The sequence below is a fragment of the Triticum aestivum genome, chromosome 3B (genome assembly GCF_018294505.1).
Source record: "Triticum aestivum cultivar Chinese Spring chromosome 3B, IWGSC CS RefSeq v2.1, whole genome shotgun sequence".
In the NCBI taxonomy this organism is placed as follows: Eukaryota; Viridiplantae; Streptophyta; class Magnoliopsida; order Poales; family Poaceae; genus Triticum; species Triticum aestivum.
Window position 1 is genome coordinate 104,367,544 of NC_057801.1, and position 20,996 is coordinate 104,388,539.

The following is a 20,996-nucleotide window of genomic DNA, read 5'->3' on the forward strand; positions in this document are numbered from 1 at the left end:
AATCTCCACCTTGAGCCAAATTCCCTCGAGTAGTCGAAGAAAGTGAATAACTTCATCCAAATCAGCATAAACACCTTGTGCGTCAAAGTCCATAGGACTAATGAGAAATACCAACTAAGCCTGAGCAAAGCTCAAACTTATTGGTCGGAACTGGCTTTGTCATCATATCAGCAGGATTACCGTGAGTACTTATCTTGCATACCTTCAAATCACCTTCAGCAATAACATCTAGAATATAGTGATATCTGACATCCATGTGCTTTGTTCTCTCATGGTACATTGGATTTTGGTAAGATATATAGCACTTTGACTGTCACTAAATATGGTAGGGCAAGATGAATCTCCACAAAGCTCAGTGTACAAACCTTTCAACCAGATAGCTTCTTTGCATGCCTCGAAAATAGTCATATACTCAGCATCAGTAGTGGAACAAGCCACAATAGACTGTAAAGTTGCTCTCCAACTCACAGCACAACCACCAATGGTGAAAACATAACCTGTGAGTGATCTTCTCTTATCCAAATCACCAGCAAAATCAAAATCAACAAAACCAACAAGTCCATCTCCAGTTTCCCCAAACTGTAAATAAGCATTAGAAGTACCTCGCAGGTATCTAAAAATCCACTGAACTGCTTTCCAATGCTCTTTTCCAGGATTAGCCATGTATCTACTGACAACACTCAATGCATAAGATAAATCCAGACGAGAACAAACCATGGCACACATAAGTGAACCAACTGCACTTGAATAGGGAACTCTAGACATGTACTTAATATCTGCATCTGACTTAGGACATAAAGCTGATGACAATTTGAAGTGTGCAGCTAACTGTGTACTCACCGGCTTGGCATTATGCATATTAAAACGACGAAGAACTTTATCAATATATCCCTTCTGACTTAGGTATATTTTTCCAGATGGTCTATCTCTGGATATTTCCATGCTAAGAATTTGCTTTGCTGCACCCAAATCCTTCGTCTCAAATTCATTACTCAATTGCTTCTTTAGTTCATTAATCTCTAACATACCCTTTGCAACAATAAGCATATCATCAACATAAAGGAGCAAATAAATAGTTGAATCATTGACAGTTTTCAAATAAACACAACTATCATAATTAGACATGTTGAAACCTTGAGAGAGCATAAATGTGTCAAATCTCTTATACCACTGTCTAGGGGATTGCTTCAATCCATAAAGAGATTTCTTTAACTTACAGACAAGCTTTTCTTTTCCAGGAATAACAAAACCTTCAGGTTGTTCCATATAAATATCCTCTTCTAGTTCTCCATGTAAAAATGCAGTTTTAACATCCAATTGTTCAAGCTCAAAATCATGCATGGCAACAATACTGAGTAAAGTGCGAATAGAACTATGTTTCACAACAGGAGAAAAGGACTTCGTTATAGTCAATACCTGGAATCTGACTGTAACCTTTAGCAACTAACCTTGCTTTATATCTTGTCTCATTATTAGGAGAAACACCTTCTTTCCTCTTGAAAACCCACTTGCAACAAATAGGTTTCTTCTCTCTAGGCAATTTTACTAAATCCCAAGTGCCATTCTTTTCAAGTGATTCCATCTCATCATGCATAGCGGTCATCCATGTATTACAATCACCAGAAATAATAGCCTCGGAATATGAAGAAGGCTCAGCATTACCTTCATTTTCTTCTGCAACAGATAAAGCAAAAGAAACAATAATGCACTCTTTAATTAACCTGTCAGGTTTATTAATACCCCACCTAACTCTGTCACGTGCAAGATTCCAACCGAGTGGAACAATAGGCTGATTTGGAGTGGGGGTGACATGCTCATCATCAACGACGGGTTCATCATGTGCATCAACAATTTCATTACCAGATGTATCACCTGTTTCAATAGCATGCTCCACCTGAACAGTAGGCTGTTGTTCACTCTCAACAGGAACAGTAGTAGATGGAACATCATGTAACATAGCAGATTCGTTAAAGATAACATTTCTGCTAATAACCACCTTCTGGGTTTCGGGATTCCACAATTTAAAACCTTTAACACCACACTTATAACCAAGAAAGATGCACTTAACAGCCCTAGGCTCCAACTTTCCATTATCAACACGAGCATAAGCAGTGCAACCAAAAACTCTCAACTATGAATAATCAGCAGGTGAACCAGACCATACCTCAATTGGAGTTTTCTTATTAAGAGCAATAGATGGTGAACGATTAATGAGATAACAAGCAGTGGAAGCGGCCTCAGCCCAAAAACGCCTATGCAAACCTGCATTGGACAACATGCAACGGGCTTTGGAAATAATGGTCCTGTTCATACGCTCAGCAACGCCATTTTGTTGAGGAGTATAAGAAACGGTGTAATGTCTGACAATGCCTTCAGACTTGCAATAATTCTTAAATTGCTTAGAACAGAATTCCATACCATTATCAGTGTGAAGTATTTTTATCTTCCTTTCAGTTTGTCTTTCAATCATAATCTTTCACTCCTTAAAAGCTGAGAATGCTTCATATTTATGCTTTAAGAAATAAGGCCAAACTTTTCTCGAATAATCATCAATAATAGTCAGCATGTAACTTGCACCACCTAGTGACTTATTGCGAGATGGTCCCCATAAATCAGAATGCACATAATCAAGAATACCTTCAGTTGTATGGGTTGAAGTATTGGACTTCACCCTCTTGTGCTTGCCGAAGATACAATGCTCAAAAAATTTCAATTTACCAGGTTCATATCCATCAAGGAGACCTCTCTTATTTAACTCTGCCAAACCAAATTCACTCATATGTCCAAGACGCATATGCCAAAGGTTAGCAGCATCACAATCAGAATTCTTTGAAACAACTGGAGTAGCGTTACCTGAAACTGTAGAACCTCGAAGGTAATAAAGACCATTGGTCGAACTTAAGTCACCTTTCATCACAACAAGGGAGCCTTTGGTGACCTTCAAAACACTATCTCCACCTGAATACTTGTACCCCTTTACATCAAGGGCACTCACAGAGATAAGATTTCTCTTCATCTTCGGAATATACAGAACATCTGTCAAAGTTCTGATCATGCCATCAAACATCTTGATTCGAACGGAACCTATGCTTTCAATCTTGCACGGTGAATTATCATAACCCGAAACTGAACCAGCAGAAGTAGTGGAATCAAAAGTAGTAAACCAATCTCTATGTGGACACATATGAAAAGTGCATGCAGTGTCAAGTACCCACTCATCATTGGTCTCAGCACACCTAGCAATAACAACAAGAGCATCATCGGAACTATCATCACGAGCAACGTTAGCAGAATTTTCACCTTGTTTGTTACCTTTCCTCTTTTCCTTGTTCTGCAACTTGAAACACTCTGAGATGTCATGCCCGTCTCTCTTGCAATACCTGCAATACTTCTTGTCTCTGGATTGCGACCGGCCCCTGTGGCCATTCTTACTTTTGCCTCTATTTCCATTATTGGAGTTCTTGTCTTTGTCCTGCCACGAACAGATAATCCCTCGGCTTGGGATGAACTCGAACCATCATGAGGCACAATTAATTTCATCTTCTCCTTAGAGTTCAAAGCTTCATAAACTTCATTAAGTGTGAGAGTATCATGACTGTATAATATGGTGTCTCTAAAATTGGTATAAGAACTTGGTAGTGAACAAAGTAACATTAAAGCAGTATCTTCCTCTTCATACTTAACCTTCATTGCAGCTAGATCAGATATGATCTCTTTAAATTCTGAAATATGATTTAAAATATTACCTCCCTCGGATAACCTGTGCAGGAATAATTTTTGCTTCAGATGCATCTTGCTGGTGAGATCTTTGGTCATGCAAATCCCTTCCAGTTTTAACCATAGAGTGGCGGCAGTTTTCTCGCTCAAAACTTCCTGCAAAATATTGTTATGCAAATGAAGTTGAATTTGTGACAAAGCCTTACAATCAATTCTTTTCTCCTCATCAGTCCAGTCCTGAATTATATTCTTCCCAAAACTATCCAGTGCTTCATCATAGTCGTACTGTGCCAACAATGCCTGCATCTTGACTTGCCATAGGGTAAACCTTGTGTCACGGTCCAGCAGCGGAAAATCGTACTTCATGAAAGCCATGAGTCAATAAATTGTGCACAAAGTAGTACAAGTCGGAGTAAAATAATTCTTAATAGAATTAATATGCGGAGCAAACAAACAGAGAAGATAGCACCTGGTAGCTTGTTTTGTAGTGGACGTAGCAATTAAAAAAACCAACTGTAGCTTCACGACAAATAGTACCAGTAGCAGGCTATCTAGTACTAGCTCTTGATCAGATGGGATTAAAGAAAACGAATCTGGACTTGGTGGCTTCACGTGAACAGTACTCAAACTAGTACTCCCTCTGTTCCGCGTATAGATTTTTTAAGAAATCAAAATTTACAATCTTTGATTAGCTTTGTAGAGAAAAATATATACATCTTGAATACCAAATACATATCATTAGATACATCACAAGACGTATTTTCATATTGTATATATTTTATATTATACATATAAATAATTTTCCATACAAATTTGGTCAAACTTGGTAAGTTTAACTTTTTAGAAAATTTATATGCACTACATATGAAACAGAGGTAGTACTCCACACGGCTTGGTAGATGAACGTGGCTTCGCTCTCCATGCCTGAAAAGTAGTACTAGCAGCAGCAACGACGGTAGATTTCTCAGGAGCAGCACTCGAGGCGCTGCGTACGAAGCAGCAGCGGCAACTCGGTGACTTGCTGATTTGACGCGACCGAGCGGTGGAAGTTTTATGTTGGCCACGGACGACTGCTCGATTAGGAATCGGATCAGCAAAACCTGTCGGTCTCGGCGACTTGCGGCGACGGTGAACACGCAACCCTAATCTCACCTCTCAAATCTCGTCTTCGAACCTCAGCTCTATATACCACTTGTTAGATAATAACGAGAATAAACGAGACACAGAGACACGGATTTTTACGTGAAAACCCTTGCGGGAGAAACCACGGACGCACGAAGGCGCAATCACTATGATTGAGGAGTATTGCAAGTACGAGACAACAGACCGTCTGAAGTGCGACTACATAAAGGTATATATGAGGGGCAACACATAAGAGTCCTTGTAGGACAAGTAAACGAGTTGTCTCGTACGCGTCAGTACCAACGCAAAACCCACACCGTATGTACTACGTCTAATCCAATACGGTAGAATTTGAATCACAATTTAACAATGTTTGTGCTTACCTTCCATTTTCAGTGGCATGGTAGACTCTTGTACGGTAAAAAAATGATGCACAGGGCATAGGCTCGACAAATCATTGCACTTGTTGACATGTAGCTAGGGCCGCCACGTTGGGTTCACTCCACCCGTGTCAAGCCAACCAGCCATCTCAAATCTTGAGCTCAAGAACAGACGCATGTGTTTATAGCTAGCAAAAGAGGAGAGCTCCTCTTTTAGTATGCGGGGCCAAAAATGGATTTAATTCAATCACCACACGTGTTACAGAGATTCAGGGGATGATATTCTTTTGTATGTATTTACCTAGAAACACTGAAAATCTCATCCTAGTGTAAGACTAGCCACAGTGGGAGTAACTTCAGCGGTAACATCGAGTCCAACTCAGCAAATTTGCTTACGTGGCAATGAGTTAATGAGAAGAGAGGTAGTTACAGTAACTTAGCTAGTTACTGTAACATCACATATCCCAATGCGATATGAGTCTATAACCTAATAAATGAAGCTTTGTATGTTACCACACTTGTGTTACTACCCACTATGAAGGTAGTAACATAGTCTAGGGATATGTGTATGTTACTAGTGCATGTTACTATGCATTGTGGCTAGTCTAAGAAAATTGACCCAGTAGGGTAGTACCGGACAGGAGATGCCTTCAAAACGCCGTCATCATCCGGTGCGTGGTCCTCCTAGTATGCAGCAGTCACGTGACCTCTCTCATCTCCTTAGACTAGCCACAATGGTAAATAACATACACTAGTAACATACACATATCCCTAGACTATATTACTACCTTCATAGTGGGTAGTAACATAAGTGTGGTAACATGCAAAACTTTATTTAATATGTTATAGACTCATATTGCATTGGAACATGTGATGTTACAGTAACTAGCTAAGTTACTAGTACTACATCTTTCCTCATTAACTCATTGCCACATAAGCAAATTTGTTGAGTTGGACTCGATGTTACTACCGAAGTTACTCCCATTGTGGCTAGTCGGCTGCCGGTAATGGTAGTATCATAGGTAGTATCATGCATGCCAACTAAGCAATTTTGATGAGGTGACATAGAATTAAATGAAGGAAGAGATGCTTGAGTATCATATTAAATGATGTGCTACTTTGTATCATGCATGACAATAAATATAGTACTCTATGATACCAATACATGATACTTTGCATTACGGATGTAGTATCATACACTAGTATCATATGCATGATACTAATATATGATACTCACCGTTACAACCAGCCTTATCTTTGACGGGGTTTTATCTTGAATTATTGGGAAAAGGTGCACAATTATGGATGTTGGCATCTTCACTGTCATGTACTAGTACAATCATTTGGCAAAGAAACATGTACACTAGTACAATCACGTTGGTTTGTAATTATGAGCAATGTCAAGGAAAAGACTAGAGCTCAACCGACTGATATTAGTCGCACCGGTGGCCGCCTCACGCACGTGACGTGTGTTCTTGTGGGAACTCAGCCGAAATTTACAATATGACTCCATGTTGCAATTGCAACACGGGTCATGTTGCAAAAGACGTGGGCAACACGAGGCGCGTGATGCATGTCCGTGTGGGAGCCCAGCCTAGGATTGCAACATGACCTATGTTAAAAAGGACGGGAGAAGCACAAGTGTAGGTGCTTGGCCTGAAATTGTAACATTGTCCTTTTTGCACAGGACGGGAGAAGCGCAAGGCGTGAAACATGTGTGTAGGAGCTCCGCCTGAGATTGTAACATTGTCCTTCTTGCAAAGGACGAGGGCGGTAGGATTTGTATATATAGACCGCGTTGCAATAAAGCATTTCTTTTACATGAACCATGGAAAACATATTGACGAAGCACAACATTATGTTGCAAGGCCCCGAATGCAACTTTTGAGGCGGGGAAAGATCGAACGGTCATCTTACATGTCACCCAATGGTTGTCGAGACGATTGATGCGATCCGATTATCATCCAACTGGTTGTGTGGTGTTGTCCTAATTTTTATGATGGGTTGTTACTTTTTTATTAGTGGGTTGTCACTTCTTGTTTGCACATGAAATAAGCGAACACTGCATTCCTAACATAAAAGTAGACCTTAGGTTGAGGTCCACGTTCTGTAAGGGTTCTTCATGTGCAAGTCATCGATGTCTCGACCTCTGTCTTATTGTCTCGACTTAAACCAGCAGATGCATCATGCATCATTGTACGTGCAACATATGCAACCGCGATCTTGCCTTGCGGACGTGGTGCACACGCGTCGTCGATCCGGGCCCCCACTGCATCTACGCAGAAGCGGTGCGCAGTCACTACAAACGGAGGACGCAGCGTTCCTGCGCGCACCACACATGACAAGATTTAACACACAATACATTTGAAGAGAACACCTCATGAATTAGTGGCGGAGCTCTATGTGTTCCTGGCCGCCCCCCCCCCCCCCCCCCCCAACTTTGAACTAATTTGTGAAGGATTTTTTTCAGTGAGGGCTTAGATGAAAACTTTTTTATACCCCCCCCCCCCCCCCCAGCGCCCAACACTCATATTTTCTTGCGGCCCCGGCAGATTCCGTCTAGCTCCGCCACTGTCGTGAAGCGACCAATGAGAGAAGAAAAGTACGATGAGATCGTGGAAAGAGAAAGGGAAACACTTTGTATCATTAGTCTTATACGGATCATTGGTCAGACCACTCGTGGGCCATTGATCTTTTCTTGATCACACAGACGAGAAATGGCAACTTAACCCCCACATAATTAGTTGATGACCACCCGGTTTTCATCCATGTCCTCATAACTACTCCCCTCTGATCACGCACCTATTTCATCTTCCCCAAATCCCCCTTTCCTCTCACCTGCCTGCCTGCCTTGATGCACCCCACCTTGATTCCTGTTCACCGGGATCCCAACCCACCTCGTCCCGAGCTCGGCGCCAGCCGCTGGCAGATTTGATCACTTATACCGTCCCACTCCGTGAGGCTACTTTGGGCGACCTTGTCGGCGTGCCACCAGATTTTGGCGTCCATGGATGACAACTTGCTCCCTGGGACTCCGCGGGGCTTCCCTGCCTCCCGTCCGTCGGAGAACCATACATGAGTCGGATAATGGAAGGTATGGCATTGCGTCAACCCCCCACCATCATGTGTCCTAATTTCTGATCATTGTCAACAATACAATTCGATGTTTCCAGTAAGCAGTAACCATGCTTGGTAAGCATCAGATATGTGCTTCGGCATTCTAGTTTGTTTGCATCAATGGATGAAATTGGTTTATGGATCACCAAATGATCGATGCACACATATCTTTATTTAAATGATGCAGACACATGTTGGCAATATTCATTGCCAACTTGGAGTTACGAAATTATATGCTTCCACTAGATATGAATTACGTCACAACAAATTGATGTTTCTTAATATCCATGCTTCCCAAATTCATTTGATGTTTTCTTTGGTCGCCCAGGTAGTTTGGGGCAACAGAAACATATTTCTACTCCCTTTTGTACTTACTATTGCATTTTCAAGAGAATTGTTTGTATTTAAGATGGCCATCATGCTTCCTATATTTCATATATATATATATATATATATATATATATATATATATATATATATATATATATATATATATGCTGAAGTGGCGGTCTGAAATGTCTCATTTATCCTTTTTGAATGATGCCAAATCAAATCCAATAAATATCCAAAAAAAAATTAGGACCATGTGACAGTAGCATGTAGGAAGAGTAGATGCTTCCTTACACGGAATTCTTTGCTTCTTCAATACGGTACCATACATCTTCGTAATACCCGTTATTGGTTCATACCTTCTATACTTACGGACCATGTCTAATGAATGTATAACTCAAACAGTTCTATGCTAGCTTTGGAGCTAATGGGCGCAACTGCAGACATATATGGATGCGACCGTTGCATGCAGCACTAAGTGTGATGGCAGCTGGAACCACCCTGCAATGAGGATAAACGCAAGCGAGGAAAACGAGTCTACAGTCTATATAGAAACATATGACAAGAACTTAGGATATATGACAGGAACTTAGGAAGCATTGTACTCATTATTTGTAACTTGAAGGAAAAGAAATGTGTATCATGTCTGAAACTAATTGTATGAATGAACAAAGCAACAAGTAAAGTTATGTTAGATTAGAAGTAAATTTATTTTACCATGCATTCACTTCTATATTGGATGGAAGCAAAGGTTTCTTGTGTGGGAAACTTGGTAAAAGGATATATGGGACACAAATTTCTGATATGAGAACAAATTCTTAGATGCAAAATTTTGTTTCACGGAACCGAAGTGTTTGGACAGAAACTTTTGTCATGTCCAAAAGTTTTCAGTTGCGACCGAAGCAAATTATCTTGTCATGGAAGAATTGTTTTTCACAATAAAATGTCACACGAGATATTTTTTTGCTTACATCGAAGCAAATTCATTGTGCACTCGAAGCAATTTTTATAGGGAAACACTTCCGTGCAGATGCCCGATGGGAGCAATTCGTCATACCATCGACACGATGCTCAATGCACTTTTTTACCCCATAGACTCAATTGCTCAATAACTCGATTTTCTCTCCACGTCCTAACCCATAACCCCTCGCACATTGAGCTCACCTGCCCCAAACCCACGTGTTTGTCGTCCCCATCTCCATTGACTGACTCCTCCCGAGTCAACTCCATCACTGACCTTGTCAATCACATCGTCGGCTGGGATCTCTCCTCCATCAAGTAGCCTTGCTTCCTATGGTCATGAGACGCACCACGTTGTTGCGCCGTCGTATCTCGTTGTTGCACCTGACATTAGACACAACGTGCGAACTTGCAACCTCATCAACGCGCCAGTCACTTACTATGTTGGCTCCCGTCCATAGTGGGGGAGCTTCGTCTCGATGCTTCATGACCTAATAAGTCATGCTACCTACCATAGTGTCACATGCTTCCTATCCTAACCAAAATTAAATTGGTCATAACTTCCTACATCAACTAGCACAAATAAAATTGAACTATGTTCATGTATGTGCATTCATTCTTCATGGGAGGGAAAAAACCTTCATACCCTAAACATGTATGCTTCTAAGCACTATCAAGGCAGATACTTCTTCCCAACTAAACATGTACCTCAACAAACAATGCTTCCATCAAACTTGTCCCTCCCCCCCCCCCCCCCCCCCCCAATTTTTTTTTATCTTCTCTCTCATCAAACGCATGTACCATGAGCTAATGTAAAAGCAGCACATCAGACACAACAGACATCAAACGCCCCCAATACACATGAGAAGTACTACAGAAACATTGAAAAACACTGCAAATCATCTTCCATTTATCTATTCGTCACCATCATGGACAATTTGGGGATTTGTGAGCTGCTGATTGGACCGATCTGCAGCCCCACCCCCTGCTTCGGAACTCATCCCAGGCCACGGAAATTTTAGATCAGTGGAGTGGAAGCAGGACGATGAACTAGATTGGAGAACTCAAGATACTCAATTTCAAAGTCCAGGTGCACCATTTTTCCTTGATCTGGGGTGAACCGTGCAATGAGGGATGGAGAGAATGAGTAATCAGATCATGGAGGCCGTTGGTTACGGCAGCAGTTAGGAAGCACGCAATTAGCGGCCATTACTAATCTCTCGCGGGGCTAAACTACCAGATCGGGCATACATCATGCTTCCAATCCAACGGCCAACGACTAGTCTGATAGAGAGATAATTACAGCCACGGTCCTTGTACTCTCTGGCACGTAACAAGATCATCCTCACACTCATGGAATGCTCCATTATGGTCCTCAAATACGATGATACACTCCAATACAGTCCTGGGAACGTCTCCCGCCATGCCCCGTATGCAGACTCATGCCATGTAAGCATAGAAATGTGGGTCCCACACCACATGTCAGCGCCTTGAGATAGAAATCAATGGAAAAAAATAACTCTAACGCGGTGAGGTTCAAGCAAGAGACCACAGGCCATCTGCGCAACATGAGCTTAGCCACCAGACCGACGTGTGGTTACTGTACAGTGCAAATATAAATCAATTTCGTGTATCGCTCACGTTCGGAAGAACATAAAATTGGGCATGCTTCAGTAGTGTAGCGTACGTATTTTAAGAAAATCTTCAAGCGATTTTCCCGATATGTATTCTATCCATTTTTTAAAAATTACCATGTTTGTGTTTAATTTTCCTATTTATTTTTAAATTTAATTTTTCGAGATAAAAAATCACAGTTATTGTGCATTTTAAATCTTTGTTCTATTTTCATTCTTTTGTACGCTGAAGAGGTAAACATAAAATTTTCCTAAAAATTTATGTGGATCTAAAAAAATGTAAGCAAATTTTATGTATCTTCATTCAGGACCACAAGCACTGAAGCACACACAATTGTTGTGCCTCCTTATATTTTTTTCAAATACACAACTACTAAAAATTGACAACTGGTATTTTGAATAATGCTTGTTGTGGTTTTAGAAAATAGTAATATTTTTACCCCATTATATGCCCAGCTACCGGTTTTCTTATTGTTTTCCTTCAAGTTGTGTTTATTTTTTGAATGCATTATTGACATTTTAAAAAGTGCATTTACAATTACATGTTAAGCATTTTCCAAAACATTCTGAACATTTTTTTCAAATGCACAAACACTTTATTTACCATCCATGGCTATTGTAATTTTTTTTCTTACATTTAATTTTTCAAATGTGGAAAAATAAAATTAATCGTGAACCTGGAAAATAAATAAAAAAGAAAACCAGTAGAATAGAAGTGATAGTCTCATGGAGAGGTACATGGAGGCGCACTATGTAAACATCTAGCTCAGAAATAAAACAGGAGCACAGTTTTGCTTTGTGGTTAGTTTATGAGCGCTTTGCAATCAGCGACCACAAGTCTCTGGTTCAAACATTCCTCTTGCAATTTGTTTCTCTAATCTTTCTCTCTCCTGTACTTACATGTGGGTCTCATGCTTCTACTGTACGATAGCGTGACACAGGCTGGGCTGCTATGCGTACCGCGAGACGTAGTCAGGACCGTATTGGAGCGTATCCTCGTATTTGAGGACTGTAGTGGAGCATTTCACGAGTTCGAGGACCATCATGTTACACGCCGGAGAGTACAGGGACTGCATGTGTAATTATCTTGATAGAGAGATGAAAATTACCAGTAGTCGATAGAGAAATGAGACCGACGGTCGGACCATCTCTCTCTGCCTTCATTGTTGGGCGACGAGTAATAATGTCTAGACTGGGTCCCGCGTGTCCGCGTCAGGCGCGCATGGGGTATCCCGTATCCGGCGGGAGGGCGACCTGAAAACGCAGGCCCCCGGTGATTCGCCGGGCGATCTCCCTGCCGTTCTCGTCCGGTGATGCACGAGTGTGACGCTGGCTCATAGTTTGCCTCAGCCAACAGCTCGATCGGCATCATCCGCCTCGCCGGACAGAGACGTGCGCACGCGACGGCCGATCCGATGCGGTGAAACAGGGCCGGCGATTCCGTGGGCGTCTTTTCGTCCGGGTGATCTGCGACGCAAAACAGGAGGGAATCTGAAGGCCGTGACAGGAGGATTTGGTGCCGTTCCGGTTGTCATAATACTACCCCACGGAGCAGCATGCTCGTGTGGCTCCGTGGCGCGAGCGAGCGTGGCACCACGGGAGTCATTCATCCCGAAGATGGACGGATCCGGGCCGTGTGTCCATGGAAATATATATGCTCGTCGCCATCTGCCGAAAGGGATTCGAGGGACGCGCGCTTGGCCCGTTTTGTAACCCGGACACAGTAATGGAGCTGCGTGGGGGAGAGGAAAGAAGATCGAATAGAGGAGTCGAGGAGTGTTCGGTTAGAGCATCCAGACTTAAGCAAATTCGACCCCCTAAACATCCGCCGTTCGGTCAATGTCCGGATGTGTTTATTTTAAGCCTCTATTTGTTCGTACATGCAGCCATGCTTCTTATTTTCTTCCTAGCATATACTCCTACTACAGTCAGTCATCTCAAATCCCACTCGAACGTCCACGGACGCATCCGACCAGTTACCGAACGGGAGAGAAGAAAAAAATAATCCAATCGGACCCCTAATGTCATTCGTATATGTTCGGGTTGTCTGCAAACACCTTGTATTGACACAAAACCTGGGGAGCATATGAGGGCTCGCGGACGCTCCCGGTCAGTTTGCCACGTAGGACGCGGCTCACCTCAGACCACCATTTCTCTTTTTATTCTTTCTTTTTTTTCTCCCCCTTCATCTCCACTAATCATATCCAAGTGACTGAACATATACGAGAGAAAATAAGGAGCATGGTTACATACAAATGGGGGCTCAAAATGGACATATCCGGACACTGATCGGGCGCGTCCGCGGACATTTAGATTGACATATTTGCTAAGTCCGGTTGTAGATGTTTTATGTCCCGTGGCATGCATGTGATTGGTGGATATGAAGAGGGAAAAAAAGAAAGAAACAATATGTGATTAGTGCAACCGGTTGCCTTCTTGTGAAAGTGCTCGGGGGTTTATTTTGGGACAATTGTACTTTCGCTATGTGCATCAAGAACAAGTTTCACTCTTCCCATGGCTTGAACAAATTGTTATGTAAATGTAATTTTGACAAATTGTGTACACACATCTCCAGTATATTTCGTATCATCACACCGTCATCTTTTGAAGTTTGTAGTTCAGGCTTTGTTTTGAAATAGCTTCGACCATACAGTCTGACTAAGGATTACAGCGCTCCATCAGTTTGATAAAACCTCCGATCAAACAGTGACAAAATGAAATACAGCACCCTGAGAATGTCACTATAGACATTCCTTTTCCCCCACAACTCTTCTATGAAACCTTCAATCAAACACTGAGAAAATGGCCAAAGCAGCTGGGAGGCACACAGAATGCATCTCAGTTTATTTGAGAATTGTTCTTACGCACATCTGGTTAAGTAGTCCTATATTCCAACTGTAGTTCATTGCCATCTTTCCTTGCCACTAGCAGTGCAGCATAGTGTAAACAAATAAACTGTGTTGTGAGTGATCTCCTGCTTTCGTGACGTGCTGTTTTTTTTTTTTTTTGAACTGGCCAACAATTGCTGGTTTTTCATTTACTTAGCAGGAAGAGAGCGACAAAGTTGTTTGATCAAGCGACCGGTGAGTGGTGAAGAAGAAAAGCAAAAGGAACTAGTGGAGTATCATGCTGATATCTCATGGTACATGCACCATCTATTCTAAACAACAGGGGGAAACGCTGCATACTCCGGAGTTGTACAACAACACTCGATTGCCATTTATTAGTATTCATCAATATACTATGTACAGAGCGGTAAACTCCCAAAAGCGTACACAAGTACAGACCTAGTACAGTATATCACAGCACAATGGGCGGCCAAGCTTGATCGATCAGAAGCGACGCGCCAGCCTCCAGAACCACGCCATGATCCCATTCTCATTGTCCTCGTCGTCTGAATCCGAGTCGCTGTCGGTGTCCGAGAAAGAGTGCTCGCCGGGCCGCTCCTGTTCCGGCCCGTGCTCCTTCAGCACCTCGCTCTTCAACGCTTGGTGGCCCTGGCCGCCGAAGGACAGCGACTCGTCGGAGATCGCCACGTCGTCGCCGCCGCACCGGATGATCTGGGGGAGCTGGCGGGCCGGGTGAACCACCATCTCCTCCTCCTCTGTTATGGAGTGGACTTTGGTCGGGTTGGCCGCCTCGGCAGCCGCCAACTGCTTGTCCAGAAGCGGCTCGGCGGCGGCCACGCGGTCAACGGCGTCGGGCACTACTTGCGTCGGAAGCTCGACGGGTAGGCGCGCCGGGACAGAACCCACGAGGAGGCAGCAGACGAGCACGAAGAGGGAAGCAGAGGCGCCGGTGCGCGCCATGGGTGTTGCTTGTGGACTGGTGGCGCGTGATCAGTGTGGTGGTGGAATGGAAGCGTGGAAGGGAATATGCTGGGCGGGGAGCTATGCAAAAGAGTGAAAGACCAGTTGGAATTTTCGATGTATTTAGAGTCAGGAATCCCGAAAGGTCGTTTCGATGTATTTTCGCTAAGGAAACGTTCCCTTGTCGCCTTCATGTTAGGAGAGGGAGACGACTTTGAGCGAGAGCGACCCAGGAGGTAGATTCTCTTGGTGCACATTGTTTAGCTTGCTACAGGTTTTATGGTGTCGCTGCTTATTCTTTGCGAGGCACATAGTATGAGTCTATGAGACATGTAGATATTTTATGGAACACAGGAACAACACCCAAAGGGGCGCAAACGCGCAGGTCAGCGCTCTCCCGACGGGTTATTGGTCTGACCGGTCGCTTCAAAAAATGTTCGCGGACTTTCAAAAATCTTTATGAATTTTAGATTTCTTTGTGAATTCACAAACTATTCAAGGATGTAGAATATGCTAACGATTTTAGGAAAGCCTTCGCGACTTTGAAAATGTTCTCAATTCAAAATATGTTCGTGCATTCAAAAGTATTTGCAATTGCAAAAAAAATGATTGAGTGCTGGAAAAATGTTCATGATTTCAAAAAAATATTGACGAATTCATAAAACGTTCACACATGTAAAAAAAGATCAGGAAATAAAAACATGTCCACGATTTTGAATAATGTTTGCAAATTTAATAAGGATTTCATGAATTTGAAAAATGGACGCATATTAAAAAAATGATGAATCGAAAATATTCACGAACTAAAAAATGTCCTTGAATTCAGAAAATTTAGAAACTATTCGATAATTGAAAAAACATTCATGAATTCAAAATATGTTTAGGATTTTGATAAATGTTCGCAAATTTAAAACTTCTTCGAGAATTCAAAAAATGTTCAGAAATGGAATCATGAATTCAAATAATGTTCCTGACTTCAGAAAATGTTCAATAACTTAAAAAATGTTCGTGACTCTTAAAAAATGTTCATCAATTCAAAAAAGTTCAAGAATACAAAATGTATTTCTGAATTTGAAAATTCAAAAGGTTGTTTATGCATTCCAAAAATGTTTAAAAAATAATCATGAATTCAAACAATGGTCGCGACCTTAGAAAATGTCTGAAAACTACAAAAATGTGTTCGTAATTTTCAAACAGTTCAGGAATACAAAATATGTTCACTTTTTTCTGAAAATGACGTAAATACCAATTTTTTTTTGAAAACATGAATACAAACAATGTTCACGACTTCAGAACAAGTTCGAGAATTATTAGTTTTTTCGTGATTTGGAGAAATGTTCAGAAATTATAAATCTTCACAAGTACAAAAATAATTCACAAATGGCAAAAAAGTTTGAAATATTGAAAAATCTTCGCCAATTAAAATGTTCTTCGTCAATTAAAAAAATGTTCAAAAACTCAAAAAGTAAATCAAATTCAAACAATTTTCAAGCCTTCAGAAAATGTTTCAGAATAAAATAAATGTTCCTAATAGTGGAAAATGTTCACAAATACAAAAAAAAATCATGATTTCGAAAAATGTGGCAAATCCAAAAAGACTTCACGAATTTCAAATATATTCCAAATTTCTAAAAAACATCATGAGTACAAACAGTATTGGACATTAGAAAATGTTCGAGAATTAAAAAAATTGTTCATACTTTGACAAATGTTCATGAATTCCATAACCCTTCATAAATATAAAATAACTTGCGATTTTTGAAAAATGTTCGCAAATTCAAATAATAAATCGGGACTTCCAAAAATGTTAATTTAAAAAAAAGATAAATTCAAACAATGTTCACGACTTCAGAAAATGTTTGAGGATTGAAAAAAAGTTTTTGTGATTTTGAAATGTTCACGAATGCAGAAAACTTCGCTAATAAAAAATATGTCTGCGAGTTAAAAAAAGTTGGCTTCAAAATATTCTCTGGTAATTTGAAAAAGAAATAATGAATTCAAAGAATGTTCACAACTTCAGAAAATGTTCTACAATTAAAAAGGTGTTCGTGATTTTGAAGATGTTTGCGAATACGAAAAATGATCATCATTTAGAAAAATATTCACAGATTCTCAAATTTCTTCATGAATTCCAAATATTTTCATAAATTAAAAAAAATAGAATTCAAACAGTGTTTGCGGCTTGAAATGAATTTCGAGAATTAAAGAAATGTTCAGGATTTTGAAAAATCTTCATGAATTAAAAAATGTTAAAGAATAGAAGACATGTTCCTGAATTCAACATATATCCACGATCTAAAACAATTGCAAACTCAAAGAAAGTCCACAAATTGAAAAAAATGTTCACTGTTTCAGAAAATGTTCAGAAATGTAATCATGATTCAAATAATGTTCACGAGTTCAGAAAATATCCGATAACTTACAAAAATATGTTCATTGTGTTAAAAAAATACGAATTAAAAAAATGAGAATACAGAATATATTTCTGATTTTGAAAAATGTTCAAAAATTCAAAAAGTTGTCTCTGCATTCAAAAAATGTTCGAAAAATAATCATGAATTCAAAAAATGGTCGTGACTGCAGAAAATGTTTGAAAATTCTAAAAAATGTGTTCGTGGTTTTGCGAAATGTTCAGGACACAAAAATATGTTCACGTTTCTGAAATTGCCATAAATACAAAAAGTTCTTTGTGAATTTAAATTCTGTTTTACGAAAACCTGAATACAAACAATATTCACGACTTTAGAAAATGTTCGAGAATTAAAAGAATTATCCGTGATTTGGGAAAATGTTCAGGAATTAAAAAATGTTCATGAATACAAAAATAATTCACAAATTCAAAGCATGTTTGCAATTTCTAAAAATGATCGCAAATTTAAAAAGTTCTTCTTCAATTCCAAAAATGTTCAATAATTTAAAGAAAATCAAATTCAAACAATGTTCTTCCCTTCAAAAAAATTTCGAGAATTAAACAAATATGTTCGTAATATTGGAATATGTTCACGAGTACCACAAAAAGTTAACGATTTCAAAAAATGTTTGCAAATTCATAAAGTCTTTGTGAGGTCCAAATATATTCAAAATTTCAAAAAATATATATGAATACAAACAATGTTTTGGACTCTAGAAAATGTTTGAGAATTAGAAAAATTGTTCATGATTTTGAAAAATGTTCATGAATTCAAAAAATGTTCGTAAATACAAAATAACTTGCAATTTTGATAAATGTTCGCAAATTCAAAAATTACTTCAGGAATTCCAAAAATGTATGATTTTTGCTTCCGCTAGAGGGTACCGTGGCCACTACCGCTAGGGCAAAGTCTTCTGTTATCCTTGAGCCAATTCGCCATAGTTCCACGATAGTGCAACGGTAGTATCGTTTATGGGTATTTCCGCTCTGGCACTGCTCATTCGACTGCTATTTGTTCGGTAGTACCGCTGTTCATAGGCGGTAATACTGCTTTGTCGGAATTACCGTTCTTGTATTGGTTCAATACTCGTGGGTCGCTATGGCACTGCCCTTTGACAATTAGTAGTAGTACCGCTAGTCATAGGCAGTAATACTGCTCCGGTGGAACTACCGTTCTTGCATTGGTTCAATACTCGTGGGCCGCGGAGAAACTACTCTAAGTGGTAGTACCGCTTCTCTAAGCAGTAGTAACGCTTGAGTATGGGCACATCACATGACGGTTGGATTTGAGCCCCCACTATATAAAGGAGGTGTTTTCCCCCCAAAAGACCTACCTCTTATCCCCATTGCTCCATTGTTTCCCTAAAGCTCAAACTCGCCCGATCTCCCTCCCTAGCCATCAAAACTTGTTGATTCTCTAGGGTTTGAAAGAGAAGGCCACGATCTACATGTTGGGGAACGTTGCAGAAAATAAAAAAATTCTACGCTTCACCAAGATCAATCTATGGAGTCATCTAGCAACAGAGAGAGGAGTGCATCTACATACCCTTGTAGATCGCGAGCGGAAGTGTTCAAGAGAACGGGGTTGAGGGAGTCGTACTCGTCGTGATCCAAATCACTGAAGATCCTAGTGCCGAACGGACGACACCTCCGCGTTCAACACACGTACGGTTGGGGAAGACGTCTCCTCCTTCTTGATCCAGCAAGGGGAAGGAGAGGTTGATGGAGATCCAACAGCACGACGGCTGGTGGTGGAAGTAGCGGCGATCTCGGCAGGGCTTCGCCAAGCTCAGCGAGAGGGAGAGGTGTTACGGGGGGGGGGGGGGGGGGGGGAGGGAGGCGCCAAGGACTAGGGTGCGGCTGCCCTCCCTCCCCCCTTCTTTATATAGGGGCCCTGGGGGGTGCCGGCCCCCTAGAGATCTAATCTCAAGGGGGAGGGCGGCGGCCAAGGGGGGACTTGCCCCCCAAGTCAAGTGGGACGCCCCCCACCCCTAGGGTTTCCAACCCTAGGAGCAGGGGGAGGCCCAAGGGGGGCGCACCAGCCCACCTGGGGCTGGTTCCCTTCCCACTTCAGCCCATGTGTCCCTCCGGGATAGGTGGCCCCATCCGGTGGACCCTCGGGACCCTTCCGGTGGTCACGGTACAATACCGGTGACCCCCGAAACTTTCCGGGTGGCCGAAACTGGACTTCCTATATACAAATCTTCACCTCCATACCATTCTGGAACTCCTCGTGACGTCCGGGATCTCATCCAGGACTCTGAACAACTTTCGGGTTACCGCATACTAATATCTCTACAACCCTAGCGTCACCGAACCTTAAGTGTGTAGACCCTACGGGTTCGGAAATCATGCAGACATGACCGAGACAGCTCTTCGGCCAATAACCAATAGCGGGATCTGGATACCCATGTTGGCTCCCACATGTTCCACGATGATCTCATAGAATGAACCACGATGTCGAGGATTCAGGTAATCCCGTATACAATTCCCTTTGTCAATCGGTACGTTACTTGCCCGAGATTCGATCGTCGGTATCCCAATACCCCGTTCAATCTCGTTACCGGCAAGTCACTTTACTCGTACCGTAATGCATGATCTCGTGACCAAACACTTGGTCACATTGAGCTCATTATGATGATGCATTACCGAGTGGGCCCAGAGATACCTCTCCGTCATACGGAGTGACAAATCCCAGTCTCGATCCGTGTCAACCCAACAAATACTTTCGGGGATACCTGTAGTATACCTTTATAGTCACACAGTTACGTTGTGACGTTTGGTACACCCAAAGCACTCCTACGGCATCCGGGAGTTACACGATCTCACGGTCTAAGGAAATGATACTTAACATTGGAAAAGCTCTACCAAACGAACTATACGATCTTGTGCTATGCTTAGGATTGGGTCTTGTCCATCACATCATTCTCCTAATGATGTGATCTCGTTATCAATGAAATCCAATGTCCATAGTCAGGAAACAATGACTATCTGTTGATCAATGAGCTAGTCAACTAGAGGCTCACTAGGGACATGTTGTGGTCTATGTATTCACACATGTATTACGATTTGCGGATAACACAATTACAGCATGAACAATAGATAATTATCATGAACAAGGAAATATAATAATAACCATTTTATTATTGCCTCGAGGGCATATTTCCAACACTACACTTCCACCAAGAAAAATTTATTCTCCCCACTAATTGATACGTCTCCAACGTATCTATAATTTTTGATTGCTCCATGCTACTTTATCTACTGTTTTAGGCAATATTGGGCTTTATTATCCACTTTTATATTATTTTTGGGACTAACTTATTAACCGGAGGCCCAGCCCAGATTTGCTGTTTTATGCCTATTTCAGTGTTTCGAGGAAAAGGAATATCAGACGGAGTCAAAATGGAACGAAATCAACTAGAGAAGTTATTTTTGGAAGGAAAGCCACCCGATGGACTTGGAGTGCACGTCAGGGGAGTCCCGGGCTGCCCACGAGGGTGGGGGGCGCGCCCAC

At 41.4% G+C, this 20,996-nt stretch overlaps 1 protein-coding gene and 1 long non-coding RNA gene across 2 annotated transcripts; one reads left to right on the plus strand and one right to left on the minus strand.

The window, feature by feature from the left end:
* The first annotated feature begins 8,013 nt into the window (after nucleotides 1-8,013).
* Nucleotides 8,014-9,365, plus strand: LOC123064973 (uncharacterized). Its single transcript, XR_006430858.1, has 2 exons — nucleotides 8,014-8,313; nucleotides 9,072-9,365. It is a non-coding gene; the product is annotated as an uncharacterized lncRNA (long non-coding RNA).
* Nucleotides 9,366-14,391: 5,026 nt separating this feature from the next.
* LOC123064974 (uncharacterized) lies at nucleotides 14,392-15,145 on the minus strand. Its single transcript, XM_044488351.1, has one exon. The coding sequence runs from the start codon at nucleotides 15,067-15,069 to the stop codon at nucleotides 14,593-14,595; it is 477 nt and encodes a 158-aa protein (XP_044344286.1). The 5' UTR covers nucleotides 15,070-15,145; the 3' UTR covers nucleotides 14,392-14,592.
* Nucleotides 15,146-20,996: the final 5,851 nt, after the last annotated feature.

What these genes read in the sequence shown, in the direction of transcription:
- LOC123064974 (XM_044488351.1), bottom strand. Translation starts at nt 15,069, where the DNA reads ATGGCGCGCACCGGCGCCTCTGCTTCCCTCTTCGTGCTCGTCTGCTGC.